At 33.5% G+C, this 18,271-nt stretch overlaps 1 protein-coding gene and 1 long non-coding RNA gene across 4 annotated transcripts; both read right to left on the bottom strand.

Moving 5' to 3' along the window:
- Positions 1-5,411: 5,411 nt before the first annotated feature.
- Positions 5,412-6,073, bottom strand: LOC141711909 (uncharacterized). Its single transcript, XR_012571481.1, has 3 exons — positions 5,951-6,073; positions 5,729-5,861; positions 5,412-5,499 (listed from the first exon to the last, which is right to left on the bottom strand). It is a non-coding gene; the product is annotated as an uncharacterized LOC141711909 (long non-coding RNA).
- Positions 6,074-8,671: 2,598 nt separating this feature from the next.
- On the bottom strand, positions 8,672-15,284 carry LOC141713343 (uncharacterized). 3 transcript variants are annotated; one of them, XM_074516707.1, is made up of 5 exons: positions 15,152-15,284; positions 13,876-14,298; positions 13,083-13,298; positions 12,174-12,993; positions 8,672-11,854 (listed from the first exon to the last, which is right to left on the bottom strand). In XM_074516707.1, the coding sequence occupies exons 2-5, from the start codon at positions 14,052-14,054 to the stop codon at positions 8,828-8,830; spliced, it is 4,242 nt and encodes a 1,413-aa protein (XP_074372808.1). In that variant the 5' UTR covers positions 14,055-14,298; positions 15,152-15,284; the 3' UTR covers positions 8,672-8,827. The 3 variants fall into 3 exon arrangements, with proteins under 3 accessions (XP_074372808.1, XP_074372809.1, XP_074372810.1); XM_074516708.1 differs by having other exon boundaries at positions 14,959-15,244; XM_074516709.1 differs by having other exon boundaries at positions 15,175-15,236.
- Positions 15,285-18,271: the final 2,987 nt, after the last annotated feature.

Here is an 18,271-nt window from a genome sequence, read left to right as displayed (position 1 = left end):
TGTTATCAACTTATTCCAGTACAACACAGCTAGCATCTGCAAATACTAAATACATTTTCAAATTCAACTAAATTTAATATAAGTCTACATATTGAAAGTGTTGAATTATTTTATTTCAATTTTAGTAATACGTAAACTGAATTGTTCCATATCTTCAACTTTTACTTTAATAATATTGGAGATATCATTTGCAGGAGATATATTCTATAATTAAACTTTTTTTTAAAATAAGAAATAGTTCAAATTTAATTTACGTTGTATAGTTTAAGTTTATTTATTCATAACCAATGATTCAGGTAAATGATATACTATGTACGTAGCTTGATAAAATTTATTAGGTGATCGATACGTTTTTCACCTCCATTTTCCTAAAATTACATAACAATATCATGAACTCATCATGTTAAGCAAATTGTAATTTATAAATTTACTACGTTTAACTTCCCTACCTTTCTTAAGAGCAAAATACCAATCTTAAAATTCGGATGTCATTACCGATTGTAGCATTTGTTGTTACAACATTTTTTTGTTAGTGCCTAATATAAATTAATTTGAATAATAAAATTTGTAAAACCTTTTGTAAGGAGTTAATATGTAGATGCGAGTAAATAATGCATTTTTAATCTGTTTCATTTAAGTGAATAAATACATATCTTTGTAAGTTCTTTTTCGTTGTATGGTTTAAGTTCATTTATTTTAAACCAATAATTAATGTAATATAAAAACTATGTATGTTGCTTGATTATTTTTATTAGGTAATTTGTAAATTAACTATTTTTAACTTCTATAGGTTGTTAAAGAACACATTTCCAATATTAATATTCGGTTTTCATTACTCTTTAGCAATGTTAAAAAACAAATGAACAACGTAGGTGCAAATAATAATTATTTATTACTATACGTAGTTCTTGAACAATGTATTGGTTTGGAAAAAAAATTGAAATTTTTAAGTTGAAGATAATTGTTAAATAGCACTTTTGTTTACTGTTATATGAATTATGTGATTCTTTTATAATAAGTCTTCATAATTTACATAATGTACTTACATTACATTAACCAAACTACATGATTATAGTGTCGAAATAATTCCCCTTTTCTGTATCCAATATTTACGTAATGAAGTACAATTAATGTTTCATTTTAAAAAATCTATATAAAATTTTAATCGCATATTAATCTCTGGATAGATGCAATTGATTGACATACTTTTTTTTGACATAACTAGAGCCATCATTTGTGATTTAAAAATAATGTAATCTATGTTTTTTGTAAAAATCAGAATTTTTATTTTTTATTCAATTAAACTCACAATTTATGTATTTAAATCAAAGTTATTATTATGTATATAATTATTTATTATAATTAATACTGATTGGTTGAAACGTTTTCATCTGCTACCTAACCATTCGTTGAAGAGACACGCCTGTTAGATATCGTGTCTTGGTGAACGAACAGACGGATCATTGCATGTGATACACCTGGACTATTCATCTCCCCCAATACCTCTATTAAAGCAGACTGCATCTGATTAGAAACGGTTCATTCATCATATCCTCTCACTCATATTCCTATTTCTCTTCCGCCTTATTCAACTTCTGATCAATCACAGCAATGGCCTCCGCTTCAAAGAACAGGTGATTCTTTTAACTCATGCATGTAGATACTTATGTAAATACTCCCTTTACTCTGAAATTGTACTCCCTTTATATGATTATTTTGCGTTTGCTTATTGTTATATGATTTTCATATTATGCATGTCTTCTTCTTACTCACTTGCATGTCTTCTACACCCTTTGTCATCTTCTCACTTGTATGTGTTGTATAATAGGATGTCCACACCCATATTTGTTGTCCTCACTTTTGCCTCAACTTCTGTACATTAATGGTTCATACCTTGTGTCAAATATAGATTAACTTAGGCCTCTTATTAAAATTTTGATTCATGCGTTGTAAGTGCTAAATTAGGGGGTAAAAGTCTGTAGTTTTCCAGGGTTGGGTTCATTTCTCATACTTGTCATATAATTTCTTTCCCTATTATTTCAATTGACTTATGACATTCCCATCATTCCATTTCCTGTTATGACATTATTGGTGAACTTAGATTTGAATTTTTTTAATTTACTCCTATAATATGGCCTTTTTTAATGTCTCCTAACAGTGGTAGCAGTTCCGATGAGTGCGAAAGTGCCAGATATGAGAACCGGAGCTTCATCAGGTCGGAGAATATGGAAAATAGCATGAATAATCTCAATGTTAACTTGGCGGCTGTGTCGAGGATGGTAGAGGAGCTGGGGGAGAGCCACATGCAGTTCACTGGGCACATGACCATACATCAGGAAGAGTTCAACAATAGGTTCAAGGCGCAGCAGCAACTTCTGCTTAAGGAGATTAGGCTTATGAGGATTGAACATGGCGAGATCCGCATGAAGATGAATGAGTGGTTCTGAAGACGTAAGATTGTGGCTGGTTTTATATTTGTTTCTGTTTAATTAAGTTTTAATGTTTTGATGAACAATGTCATTTTATTTTGGATGATCGGATTGAGATGTAAACATATTTATTGGTTTGCACTAATGTTTTATGAATGTGGTTTGTTTCTGAATGTTGTCATTCATTTTCATTTTATTTCAAAACTAATTCTATCGTGTATTACCATGAAAAGGTAATGCTTCATTACCTATCTTTAAAGTAGACATTACTTAGAGTAGGGCTACATGGCAAAATAGTGTTTAGAGGCATCTATAAGTAACTATCAGTAGGAGGAAGGCCAACAGACTAGCGTAATTAGTAAGGCTGATTGGTAGGTAAATATACTCAAGGTTCTGTACTCTGGCAGAACTATTACTTGACTTAAACGTACTACTACTCCTAAATATAGATCATCTTAGTAGGCAATTAGTAATGTGCAACATCGAGCCACTCAAAAGGAGTAAGTCTGATGTCCTGACAGATACAGTTGACGATACAACTCCTCTTCTGTAACTTGTACTTCAGCTTCCTTCTACTTCTGTCAAAACTGTTGTCTTACATTGCAAAGTTGAAGCTACTGTATATATATATATATATATTCTTTATTACATGTACTTGTATACATAATTTAGTTAATCAAATATTTTGGGAGATTGAAATGAAATAGTAAGGTCTGACTACAACTAAGAAATGAGTACTCTTACTTTTTCATTTTTATATGGGTTTGTGCCAATATTGTTTCTCATGTTAATTTGTAACATTAAATTGTAATTTTAAGAAGAAGAATAATTTTTTTGGCATTATTTTATTTTTTTTTTAAATTTATATTTCGATTCTGAAATTTAGTTTTATAAATTTGGTTCGAATTTGAATGTACCTTAAACGTAGGATGTAATATAAGTGTATTTGACATTTATTTATTTTAGTCAAAGTTATTAAAGCGAGCAAAGTTAATCAATTTATTGAGAAAAAAATATGTTCAAATTGGAGGAAGGAACATGTATATTATATAACACTATATTTAAAAATTGACAAAATATTGACATCATTATGAAAGAAGAGACAATTTTGTTTATCCATATATTACAATATATTACAGCCATAACAATTTGTATGGTTACATTTGATTTTAATTAAGATCTTCATAAGTGTGAAATAAAATGGGTGGGTTTGTCAAGTTAGTTGTAGGACCAAATGCCTAAAATCCGAATCCTAGACATTACGTAATAAAATTTTTCAGCATAATCATAAGTTATTTTGGTAAAATATAAAGGTGTGACCTAATTGCCGGAGATATAATAAATTTTACAATTATTTGTGCAATTACACATACTGCTATATTATTATTATACGTATACATGGTTACACTTGTCAAACATAACAGTTTAGGGTGATTACACTTTCCATAATTAGTAGAAAAATTAATTAGCTCGATTTTGGTCCAAATGTTACGAATAATGTGCCATTGTCCTGTTCCCCTTTATGCCATCTCCCATAGTGGTTGATCGGCCTAAAGTTGGAGTGATTCAGGTACAAATTGGCCAGCAATAATGTATTACTGTTTTGCAATTTATTAAATTCAAAAGTGCAACATAAATTTAGGCCAACAATATTCAAATGTCTAAATCTTAATAATAATAAAACCTTAACTTTCTAGGTTATATATTCATTGGTGTTTTGATTGAATGTTAATATATATAGCATGCATGCCCGCTTCGCGGGTCCATCATTTTTTAATATATTAAGAGGACAATCTACTGATTACATATAATCGTTTCTCCAAATTCAGAAGTTTGGAAGCGTATTGTTCTTGTTTTTAAAAAGACGCAAAAGAAATGCAAAAGAGTTAAATTGATGGAGTTACATAATTGCGACATACAATAAACAAAATATATTTGACTCTTTCGTAACATTGCAAGGAACGAATGGCAAATGCGTATTTGTTGTACTACGATACTGGCGGAATTAGTAAGGAGCACATCCAATAGGAGGTAGTCCTGTGACCACCACTTTCCTTAGATTTGGAATATACAAATTCTGCATCATCAAAAAAAGGTAAGGAGTATGAAAGGGTAGCTCCAAAATTTGCTATCTAAGTGCTATAATTATTCAAATACATGCAGAAGAAAAGGAAAGCACACACAGCTATTGAAACCCTAAAGAGATAAAACTGAAACTAAGAGATCAAATACAGAGTACACAGTAGAAAACTTGGATATGGATGATATACTTTAGACATATATAACAATAGATATGGATGATTCGTAAATAAATATCTTTACAAAGTGGACAAAAGGTCATCACTTCAATCTCCTGCTTCAGCGTCTATCCTAATGTCCAGGACCTCCGTTTAGTGTGGCCAGGCTTTAGACAACTGCAAAAGTCCCAAATATTATGTACCCCATTGTTTGTTAATTAAAATATAATTTAAACCAAAGAAAATATTAAGTAGAAGAGGTAAAAAAATATAGTCGGAAAATAGTGACGTGAGCCAGAACGTATGAAATATTAAGATCAATTTAAATCTTTAGTGGCATATTTTCTATATTTAATACTGAGAAATGTTTTCACCATAACTAATAGAGCTTACTTAAGATCTAGGAAATTAAGTACGAAATAATGCTATAGAATAGCTGCCTAATTTTGAAGGAGGTATCTACTGTATGTTCTCGTCATACTTCCCAGACTTTTTGTAAGTTTTAGTGGTGTTTGATGTTGAACGGACTTTTATTTAATATTCTTACTATGACAATACATTATGGTTAATATTATCACTCTTATATCCCTGTAGAGAAAATATAAGTATGAACAGTTATATCACTCTTCTAAACAGCCTGACCATCAGTAATCTCCAAACATCAGGTTAATATTATTTGCCTGAGCATCATTTAAATGGTTAAAAGGTGAATATGAACTCAAGCTAGTTGTCTTTTCCGAAGACTGGCGCTGCTGCTTTTTCATGCTACGAATGACACGCTGCAATTTAGCTTTCTTTTTCTTTTTGCTTGATGTTGTTCCCGTCTTATTTGCCTAAATGTTTTCAAATTTAAAATCAGAAAACTATTTAAAATACTGATATAAGAAAGCAAACTTGCTATGTCCAACAACACTTATCAAATACATTATGGTTTAAAAAATATTGGATTTATAACCTAGTAAATAGATTGAAGATAGCAAGAATCATTCAGATATAAACCATTTAAAGGAATCATTAGGGTATAAGCCATAAGAATCTAACTATGAAGGATTAAAAGGTCACCTTATACACAGCTTCTTTACTGAGGACAACTTGATGTTATGGGGTAGATTCATCTTCACTGCTTGAATCGTCACCATCATCATCCTTAATATTCTCGTAGTTAAGTAGAAATGACAAAGCAGCAATCATGATTCTGAAAAATCAAAAATATAAGTTCATAAATGCCTGAATACAATGCTTGAAATAAGATTTATATATATAATCGTCAAAAATGGTCCTCACTTTGGTGATGTGTGAAAGCTGTCTGAGCATATAGCATTAGCTGTTCTATCATCGAACCACACCTTCCGTCCGTGAAGATCACATAATGTTAGAAGTGCTCTTTCTGCTTTTGCCTCATCCTCCCCCTAACAAATGATATCAATAAAAACTAAGCACGGACAAACCATAGACTCTTAGGATAAGAGCAACAAAACTACTTACCTTTAGTATGGGAAACAATATGTTTTTAAGTTAACGATTTCTGGCCTTGTTCTTGTGCTTCTAATTCATACGTCTCATAGTATGAATAACATGCGGGAAACAATATGTTTTCAATTCTAGAATTTGAAATCTAGGATTTCAATTCCAAATCTTTTGTTTGGATATTTAAGAAATTGAAATTCAAGAAATTGAATTTCAAAATTTTGTTTTAAATTTTTTCTTAAAACTTGAAATATTTTTATTATTATTTACTTGTAAAATTGAAATATTTATTTTATTTTATTTATTTCAAGATAAATTTCCGAAATAGAATCCCCAAAAGAAAATTTCGAAAAAACTTCTTGATGAAAAGGTTCCCGTTAAACAATTCCTAGATTTTTTTTCGTTCTAGAAAATTTTCCGAATAAACATTTTCATCAGGAAAATTTTTTTGGAAAAAATTTTTCCGAAGTTTTCGAGAAAAAAATTACTAAAAAAAAATCTCGAGAATTGATTTTCGGGAAAAATATTTCCGAGATATGTTTCTCGGGAAAAAGTTCTCGAGAAAATTTCGCGAAACAAGTTGTTCGGGAAAAAATTGCCGAGAAATATTTTCGGGAAAATTTTCCGAGAAAAGTTTCTCGAAAAAATTCCTAGAATTTCTCGGGAAAATTTTCCGAGAAAAGATTCTCAAAAAAATTTCGGGAAAAAATTCTCGGGAAGAAATTCCTGAGAAAAAATTATAGGGAAACAATTCCCGAAAAAACAATACCGAGAAATATTATCGGGAAAATTTTCCGAGAAAAGTCTCTCAAAAAAATTCCCGAGAAAATATTCTCCAGAAAAAATTTCCGAGAAAATTCTGGGGAAAAAATTTCCGAAAAAAAGTTATCGGCAAAAAATTTCCGAGAAAAATTCTCCGGAAAAAATTCCCGAGAAAAAGTTCTCGGGAAAAAATTCCAGAGAAAAAAATTCTCGGGAAAAAATACCCGAGAAATAATTCTCGAGAAAAATTTCCCGGATAAAAGTTTATAAAAAAATTCTCGAGAAATAATTTTCGGAGAAAAGTTTCTCGAGAAAAGTTTTCAGAAAAAAATTCTCGGAAATTTATCTGCAAAAAAAAATCTTAAAAGAAATTTCAGTAAATTTTTTTTATTCGAAATGACATGTATTTTGCAAGTATTTCAAATTCAATTTTTTTAACTTGTTGTGTAATTGGGTTGTATTTGAACAAAATCCAATTCCAAATTCTTGGTATTTGCCAAACAGCAGATTTGATCAAATTCAGTATTTGAAATGAAATTCATGTATCCAAACGGGGCATATAATTAATTATCTTAAAAATCGGAATCTAGGTAGTGGGTGCCACAAAACCACGTAGGTCCGCCTGCGAGGTACGACTCACTTCAGAATTCATGCGACTTTTACGACCAAAGATAGAAGTGGATGTGTATATTATATACATGGTACATGCAATATTATTACCCTGTGGGCCTGTGGCTGTGTGACTAAAATATGCAAGTTGATCAATGTTCATGCATGCATACAATATACTGTAATAGTTTGAAATTTGAAGCCTACATGGTGCAGTTGTGTACTTTCCCTGCAAATGATCAGTAATGCATGAGCCTTGAAACAAGGCACAAGTGCATGGAGCCATCTAGGTCCAGTGTACTGAACTTTTAAAGAGAGATGGTTCACTGATCATCTATCTATCTGTTGCGTGTCTTGCTTAACTGAGGATCATCATATCATCTGTGAAGTAGTACTGTAACACAAATGAACACACCAATGGGTAAAAGGGTTAGGGGGTTTGTCCACAACAAGCCGTTGTAGTCAAATCATCTATTAGAATAACAAAAATTCTAAAATTAAAAAATGAAGTGCAGATAGCTTAACGTTACCCCTATGTTTGCATTAGTTTCAAGTGTTAAACCTATTAGCTGAAATTAATTTTTTGACCACAGATGGTTACAATCATAGGTTGTCGGGATTCAAAACATTAATATACATGTGTATGTTCGTCGTTCTTGTTGTGCTGCATTGTTATCTACACTAGTGTCCGTTCATGCATGCACGTTCACTAAACCATACTTCAATCACCTTCAAATTAGTATTTATCTGCTGCTGCTTACATTAGCCCTAGAGATCATCATCAACATGTTGCCTCATTTTCCTTGGTTAAACGCATCACGTGTATCATTAGCCAGGCACCGTCAATCGCGAGATCATCTTTATACATGAGGCTAATAGGAGTTATCATACGCACCAACAAAAAAAATCGAATTTGGATTTCAACATATTAATACCTTCAATTTAACCATAAAATCACATCAAATATTTGAGGTATCAAAGAGAAATGTTCCGTAATGAGGAGATAATTAAGTTATTATATTTTACAATTTGCTTATACAACAGTCTGCAGGAATCTTTTAATGTTTTTCCTTACATATAAAAGCCTCAGAAAATTGTTATCGTCGCATCATAATCATCACTTTAAATAACAGAACAAGAACAACTCATCTGCTGGGCCTTTTGCAGTTGGCTTTCTCAACCAAATAACTGTTTCCTTATTCACTGGATTTATTTATATTTAGTATGAAAGCTGCTATCAGTGACCGACCACCTGATTTAACAGCTCATGCACATTCCAATAGAAAACTATCTTGTATAAATAATAATTAGCTTATATAAGGTTCATGAAAAGCTGGGATAGACGTAAAATTTAGGTCTGGGGTGACCAGGAGACGATGAGAGAGCGCCTAAAGTACTTGGACTCAGTAAGCTCACACCTTCTGGATTACAATTCCACTTCACTGGAGTTGCGGTAGTTCCATCCCGATTCGGCAACTGAAAACTCGTATTTTGGAGTATGGGTTGCCTACCATACATGAAACCTGCACCTTCCAACGCATTACTACAAATTGGATTTGCAAACCTTGTGCTGAGATCAGATGCCCCTAGAACTGAATTCCCGTATAGAGATACCGGAGTTTTCCTCATGCCCTCATTGCACATCATACCAATTGCAGAATCAGCTTTAATATCAGTAGCATCATCAATAATTATAATATCCCTACTAGAGGTTGAACCCAAATCCCAGCGTTTGGCCCCAAGCGTTGCAAATTTGTTCCCCAAACCATGTGTCGGCAAATAGTTCGGTCCTTTCTTGGGTCTTGGTTGTACACTTAACATGCAACTTCCACCTTTGTACTCGTGCTGTTCCATTGGAGTCTTGCAAGCATCAGCTGCAGTGTTGCGCAGATTCAGTCCAGATGCATTAAATGCTGTTGACGGTGTTTTGACATCTATACGACTTTCACGCTTATATAAAAAATCGGCATCAAGTTGTTTCCCAATTGCATCTTGTCTTTGATCCGGGCTAAATGCAACAGGATCTTCAGCATTTACCTGATGATATGAATGGTAGTCCTTGCTACCAACACCACCAGGAAAAAATTCAGTGAACGTACTGGACTCCAAATGTGGCTGGGGATCCATGGAATTCGAATGGTTCTGCCTATGTTGCAAATATACATCTTCATCTTTATTGAGCACCATCAAGTTCTTCCCCATTAGCCTAAGAACAGGAGTTGAAGCAGATGGACTAGCTGAATCATGATCCCTCTGATGACTTGAAAATTTAAATTCATGCTCAGCAAAAAAGTTCGTATCAATATGTTCTGAGACTGATTCCCTTAAAGGATGAATCAACGTTCCAGATCCTGAAGTGGGGTGGTTGCTGAGAGAGAACATTTCAGATCTCGAATTCATATTGCCAAGCCTTTCATAGTAATCATTCCCCACGTGTTTTTCAAGAAACGGAAGTGATGAGATTATCCTCCGCCTTTGCAGCTGTGACTCCTGAAAATTCAATGGAACACCTTGAACTCCCTCCTTTCGAGAGCAACAGCACAACTGTTCAGATTTTGAGCTAACAGGTGTTTCTTTAGGAAAATCTTCGTTGATTCTTAGTATGGGTTTGTTAGGAAGGTCAGCTCCAACATTTGCTGCTTGTAGAACCGGGCTAGCATCTGCACAGCCTTCTATAATCTTATTGTGAACAGCAAGCGGTTCAATAGAGAAGCTTTTTGGTGATTTTGATTCAGATATTGCTGATGCAGGATTAGATATATCAGAACTTGCAGAAGTAGGAGAATCAGACTTATCCCTCTCGACATGATCATGTTGATCTTCTGTAAATTGAATTCTGCAAGTGGTCAATGACGAGCTCCCTTGTAGATCATCGGACCCCATATGCCTTGGACTTGGCAAAAAGGAACCAGGCGGTCCTGGAATAGGTATAGAGTCAACCTCAAAGAAGTAATTAACTTGCTTATCTTCAGAATCTAATTGTGCTTCCATATGAATGTCTTCCCCAACCATAACATGGCCGAATCTATCCGTAGAAAACAACTCTTGTTTACCATTATCACTTGGTTCAGTTGGACTGACTGGATGTCCACGCGAATGCCTCTGATTTACCTCCGCATAATGTTCAGACTTGTTTTCTCCAAAAGAGCTAGGAAGCTCGTCAAACTCAGGGTCTAAAGAGTTGCTTGAACTTTTGAAACTTCCCCCAATGCCTTCTTTAAAGGTTTCACCAATTGTAACATGGTTACCAATAGCTAGAGTGTCTTCGCTGTTAGATTTTTCACCATCAACTGAATCTTCTGAATTGTCTAAAGACCGGCAATAATCTACAGGAGAAAATTTATTTGTTTCATCCACAACATGATCATGATAAGGAGGTTCAGATGGTGAATTCTTTGAACAATCAAGAGCTTCCTCCTTTCTGGAGATCTTATCAGCACCACTATGCTTTCTTATTCTCAAAACTCTTGTTTGGCAATTAGACATCTTAGCGGTGAAATTTGATACTTTAGATTGTTTATCTGTAAAGTCCGGATGATCATCATTATTAAGAGATATCGTCCTTACAAAATTAGAATTCCTTTCCAATTTTCTATTGACCTGGAATCTTGTAGGAGCTGAACTTTTTCTCTTGAAATCAGATCCGAATTTTGTCACAGTTCCTTGGTTTGTCAATAGATGTCTTCTCCTTGTAGAAGTGAACTTCGTTGCTTTTGATGAGAACGCCTTATGTCTACATGATGATTTTGAGACAAAAACGAAGGAATCCGAGGTTCTGGTTGGAGTTGTATTGATCTCAACTGCTTTTTTGTTCAGAGATGACGATCCAGGTGCTGAACGATTTAGAATACTATTGCAACTATCACGTAAGGTGGTGCCTTCATTTCTTAAATTTTTATGCTTTTGTAATATCGCAGATCGCTTTCCGAAACCTGGCCCTTCACAACTTAGAAAGGACTCCTCTCTTTTTCTCTTAAGTGGTGGTTGCTCCCTACATAAACCAATGTGAGGTTCATTTGATGAACTTTCCATCCTTTTGCTGCATTTAGGAGAAACGAAATCTTTAAATGACTGTTGTCTATTCAGAATACAGTTGCTGCCTGCATATGAGTTAGAAAAAGACGACCGGTCCCTCTCATCTACCAAGTCTTTCAGATTATGTCCAGAATGCTGGTGATTATCTTGACGAGGGATCTTCTTAAGACCTGTTCGCTTAGATCCTACCCATTGCCTTATGATTCCCGAATCATCAAGTTTAATAGGCTCTTGACCTTTTGAACACTCTCCCAGTTTGACCTCTTTTTCACTAGGTTGGTCCACAGCGATATTTCTACTGGAACCACCACGAGCCTGTAAATTAACAATGGTTAGAAGAATAAAGGTTATTTCAAGAAACAAAATACAGTACAAGGGACTTCCGTTTTAATTATAGTATAGATTTAAAGCAATAACATCAGTTAGTTTCCTGAACTTATAACTGAGGTAATAAAGCAAATAAGAAAAGTATGCAACTGGTAGCATAAGACCTAGTGACCAGCTCTTTATAATTATTAAAATTATTTAAAAAATGGCCCAGGACTAAATCTGCATGTAGATAGAGGAACGACACACAAAGATAACATAAATAGTGAAAATCATTGTTAAAACAAGCTGTCAAAGCATAATCTACCTCAAGAGTAGTATTTGGCTTCGAAGAGCATGGCTTGCCATGATGAGAACGTTTTAGGAACTTTTGATGCTTCAGCACATAAGGCTTTTTCTGCTTCTTGTCTATAAGAAGTTTGCTTCCCTTGTCGCCTTTTTGAGCTCTAGTAATCCAGTCTACAGGAGCTGCCTCGCTGAACTTTGATAATATCCTAACTTTTTTACCATTGGCATCAATGTAGACTTCACCTTCTTCATGACCAGTATCCTCTATACCACCAGACGACATTTTTTCCACCCTCTCTTTAACACACAGTTCACCTGATTGTTCAAATGGAGTGGGAATCATTGCCCAGTTTGTTCCATTTCTTCTATCAAGATCTTCCAGCGTGCAATGTTCAGCGGTTGTATAGATATCCACCATCGATCTCATCTTCCTTGGTTTTATTCTATGTTTAATCACCCTGGGATCTGCCGACCACTTCATAGTCGATTCTCCAGAAAGACACTGGTCGATGTGTGCATTTAAGGTGGTGTTAGAAGATGATAAGAAAGTTTTACAAATTGGGCATACCTTAGAACCCATTATTTCCGAAACCATGAAGCTGTTAGTTGTGCCTTCTTTTGTGCTAGTATTAGCTGAAGTACCCAACTTTAAAATTACTTTTGACTTCTTAACTGAAGGTTCTCGTTGAATTTTAAAATCAGTCATGCGAGTTTCTGGAAGAATTGCACCGGCGACTTGTTTAGGCGAGGAGTCTAACAAGAATGCAGCTTGTGTATCTTTTTTAGAGTGAGATTGTTCAACTTCAGATGGATTTTCTCCCTCTCCCTGACCTGACACACTGGAAGTAAGATGCAAACTATCCAAATTTAGCTTCTGATTACAACTATAGCACCATTAAAGAAGACGGATTCGTATTGATGACTTTACCTTGTAGTCTTCTCGTCGGGGTTGCTTAGATCTTCTTGATCTAGAAAATTATGATTAACAGCCCATCCCTTCACAGACTGCTCTCTCACTGAATCAAGAGACTGAAAAGGTGGCAACAAATCTGTCACACCATGCTTCTGACATAGTTGCAAGTTCTTCTCTGAAAATGGCCAGTTGGTCGCAATATTCTTGCTCCGGGCACTACAAACATAATCTCTGCAGGAGAAACAAAATACAAATACAAGATATTAAGATCAGGAAGTACACATTAAACTCAAAACACATAAACTTGCTTTGCCTTAAACTAAATAAAGCAAATACTCAACTGAAGTGATGTTAAGATTAGGATATGTCCATTATTGTATGCAAACAACAATAATAGGAACATATGGACCATGGTAAAAAAATATATAGGATTCTTGAAAAAGTACAACAGAGGTCCAAAAAAATGGAATAACTAAAGTATCCCAACGTATAAAATTTACAACAGTAGATGGAGTTCAAATCAACAAACCATTAATTTAAGCAGTTTCATTTTACATCTCACACACATACAATACAAAGTAACATGAAATCACGCCCAAGCTAGACCATGAAAAGTCCAATTTTGACTAAATACATCAAATAAGTGAATTAAGGAAGAAGTAACAGTAGTGATGCAGTAAATCTGAAAGTCAGCAACAGATCTGACCAAACAAGATCTCTTAAGACAATAAAGCATGCCCACGACGAAAAACTTGAAAGATGAAATGAAAAACAGTAAATTATTTCAAGAATCTGTTAAAAAAATTACCTTATGGAAAATCTGGGAGGTGGGTGAATAGTAGTGTTGTTGTGATAAGAATCGAAGTCAGGCTTACACAGATCTACTACTTCTTGTATCTGAGAAGAAGCATTGATCCTGTCAACATCATCATCATCATTAGTAGAGTTTTGATGGGGATCTAATGGAGGGTTTTCAATGGATAACATCTGCTGATAAGCTTCTTCTTTCTTGTGAAACTGTCTTGTTGCCAACAGTCACAAGAACTCTTCCTTTTATTATTATCTCCACAGCTACTAGTACTACTACTCACCCTAAATATCTTACTATTATACTCACCCTTCAGCATAACAGTAGCCAAAGCAAGATCTAAAACTCACCCACAAGGCCCAACCCCACCTTAGATAATTTTCAAGATGATGACTTTCTTTACTTTTCTTGTTCTTTAGCAACCTGTAAGAAATTAAAACATGTATGAGATCTAGTTACTAAAATTTGTAGACACATAAGTTTGTTATTTTATGTGCCAAGAAGTATTGATAATATTTAGTAAAGCGGAAGTTTAGACTTGTGGTAATAACTGAATCATCATCATCAAGATGTTAAGAGAGGCTGATTAAACAAGAAAAGAAAATATTTGGCAAAGAATAAAAGCTTCAAGCAAGGATAAGATTGTGTTTCAAACTTGTTGGAGTGTTATTTTATGTGGGTGACCCCCAAAAAACAAGAAGGTGAAACAAATCAAACTCCACAAGATCCAAAACTTTACCAAGCATTTCCATGCTTCATAAACCAAATCTAGGGAAACTAATAGATGAAGTACTGTTGATGAAAATTTTTCAACAAACAAAAATCATAAAAAATGGGGGGAAAAAAGAATCTGCGTATGTATATTTACTATGTATGAATTTCACTAACACACGGAATAGTAAAAACAAGGTATTGATCAGTGAATTTAAGATGGATTTACATAGTTGAAAGGGCATCTTATGAAGAAAACTTAGATAAAAAAAGAAAGATATTTAATTTTTCTAGTGAAAAGTACAACAAATCCAGAAAGAAGAAGACCATCAAGTATATGATCAAGACTCAAGTTGAAAGAAAATCACTCACCAAAGATTCAATCTTTTTAAGTATTTAAGCTAGATGTTAGAAGATCCACAAGAACAAGGACGAAAGAAGCATAAATTTCTAGACCAAGATCAAACACTTTCAAACTCAAGAAACCAAAATAAAAGGAAGTCTGAGGGGTAGCATAGATGGGGAAGAAAAATAAGCAAAACTTGACGAGGAAAAAAGCACATACACTTAATGGCTGTTGATATAAACCTTATTAGCTGGGTGAAGAAATGAAGAGAGAGAGAGAGAAGCAAGAGCAGCCACCCGCTCACACATCAAAAGAGGCATCAGGTTCCTCTCTTCACCAAAAAGCAGTTTTTTTCTATTACACTATTTACCCTATTTCGAAATTTATATAAATTATAATTTTATAATGTTTTTTTATTTAGAAAAATAATATTTTAAAAAATTTTTATGAAATTACACTTTAAACATATCAAAAAGTAATGTAATGTATAAAATTGAACGGGACAAATACCATTTACTACTGTACTACACAATTAATTACCTTTTGTTCTCTGAATGTGCATCACTTGAATAATGCTGTCACGTATTCATGCATAATAATTGCATTTTCTTTTTCTATTCGAAAGTTTTCGCAGTGGGGTTTGGAGTCTTTTAAACTCGAATCATAAATTAAAATCCAAAAGCGATTTGGTCGATTTAAATTTTTAAATCACAAGTATACGACATAAATCTTAAACAATGCAAAATACATTGCAAAAGATACATGCAATGTGATTTAAACTATTTAAGAAAATAAAATAAAATTATTTATTTAAACCTATATAAAAATTTATAATTCAAAACATTCACATTCAAAATAAATTTTTATAAACTACTATACTTGCCGTAGCTTTAACAAATAAGAAATATAAGGGTAATAATTGTGCAAGACATGCTTGTATACTAAGTCATTTTGACAACTCTAAGAGTAAGTTTTTATTGTACTCTGTAATTTTATTTCTTAAATCTGTAAAAATGCTAAGTAGATTAGATTGTGGAATTTTTCTATGAACAACCATCAAGCTAAGGAATAAATTCTGAAAAAATATCAATCATGATCATGCCTTAGAGAGAAATATAGAAGTTTGGAGTTGAATAATATTATTTTAGGAAAATTGTTCTAAGTCAGATTTTGACAAATCACACATCAGGGAATATTGAGAATGTTAGTCCCAAAGTATCGTAGGGGGGGGTTGAATACGATACCTACAATCTTTTTCGATTCGTTACAAGTTCTTCGTTATAAGTACGGAATCAAAATAGACACAAAACAATTCGAGTAATATATTGTTTTATTAATATAATCCTTGAGGTTACTACAATCTAATCAATGAATTGATTAGCTACAATGAATTGATTAGTTACAATAAATTCAACAACACAACTTTGTATTTACAAGTTTAATAAATGAAGTCTTTAATGGAGCTCCCGTAAAGCACTTTCTGTTAGCTGAAGAAGATGATCAAAATGAAATGAATTCATTTGCTGCTTTGTAGACTTCAATTTTTATGGGACATGTGACATCATTTTATCCACACAAACCATTTCAATTGCTGCATTTGTAGTTAACAATAAATCAACCAAGTAGTTATTTGCGACCTGTATACAAGGTTACTTGCGATCAGAGTAATTCCCTTAGCCAATTTGCCTCTCAGACTTACTTGCGACTTTATTCCCTCTGTAACACAATTACTTGCGACCTAGTGATTTGCATTAATCATTTTTCTTTTACAAGATACTTGCGGCCTAGATCCCTTGGTAAAGTTACTTACAACTAGGAAATTTGCCTTAGTCAAATTTCCCTTCCAGGTTACTTGCGACCTGTCTTCCCCCGTTGTTGGGTTAGTTGCGACCAGGAAGACCTGGTAACTTGCCTTAGCCAATTATACCATACATAGTTACTTGCGACCTACAAGTCACAGTAGTATATATTGACTTAGACAAATTCCACAGCAAGTTACTTGCGACCCACCTTTCCCTGTATGAGTTACTTGCAACTTTGTTGCCTTGGTGGAGGATTTTTAACTTAGAATAATTCTTGTTTCCAAAAACTGTATAAACAATTAATGTTTCTTCTGTAAAACTAAATTAAACCCTTCCTGATATGCTGATGCTTGATGCACTGGTCTGGTTCACAAACAACTAGCATGAACTGGTTTAATTCAATTTTTCTGACAATTCTGAACTGAAACATCTTGGTTGATTGTTCACTGCTTCAATCACTGAACCTCTGATCTTTAATACTTCAAATCAAACCATGTAACTAATACTGGAAGTCATTTGATGTCTTATTTTTCATGGAGGCTTGAATATATTAATGAAATTCTTCCCATGACTTGATTGTGGACTTAGAGAGTCATTTGCATCTTTTGATTCTTTATGTATATCTTGTCTTCATCTTTAGGGTTCATGTGCTTCACCATTTAATATTATTTATCTGTTTTCGTTACATGTTGAGTTATAATTTCTCGATTATATATTACGTTACATTATGCTTTACAATCTCCCCCTATTTGATTGTTAGAGTTTTACAAACAAATCTTTAAGGAGAACTCAACTAACAATAAGAAAAAGTACTTTACATATTCAATTCTAGATTTCTTAAATTACAAATTAAAAATTACAAAGATGTGTTCCTCTAGCCTGAACAAATTATCTAGGTCTTTTTTGTCTTTGTCTGCTTGAGCTTCTTTCCTTGACTACCTTCTCCTTCTTGAGTGGATTGAGTCTGAGCAGACTTTCTCTTGGTAGCTTTCTTTCTAGGATCTGTTGATTTTGTTGAGTCTGGAGAGATGATCCGTTGCTTCTATTCAGAAGGTCATTCAGTCTTGCGTGGACCAAATCACGAGCTTCTATTTCAAGTGCATTAATGGGAGGTGGATTATTCAGTTCTATTAGATAATGAATCACATACAGAGGAGGGGGTGAATGTGTTTTTGTGTTTTTCTACTTTTCTTGAAGTGTTTATGGTGATGAGCAAAGTAAATTAAAATCTTGTAGTGAAACTTGTTAATAGTGAATTTAGACAGATAAAACAGTGAACACGGATCTTTCAAAACTCACTTAATTTTATATTAAAATTAAGAATGTTTTGCTATAAAATTTCTAGGCTCTTTGTTGATAAAGAGATTAGCTTCTTCCTTGAGAGAATATGTTAGGTCCCAATGTTTTTGTAGAAGGGGGGGTTGAATATAAACAGTACCGAATAATCGAATAAATGCGGAATAAAAAATGTGAAACAAAATTCAAGTTAAATAAGAATATTATTAAACTTGAAAGGTGTTACAACACTGTATCGATT

Source organism: Apium graveolens, chromosome 3 (assembly GCF_009905375.1).
Source record: "Apium graveolens cultivar Ventura chromosome 3, ASM990537v1, whole genome shotgun sequence".
Classification (NCBI taxonomy): Eukaryota; Viridiplantae; Streptophyta; class Magnoliopsida; order Apiales; family Apiaceae; genus Apium; species Apium graveolens.
Note: the sequence above shows the minus strand (reverse complement) of the source record. Positions and strands in the feature narration are given on the sequence as shown.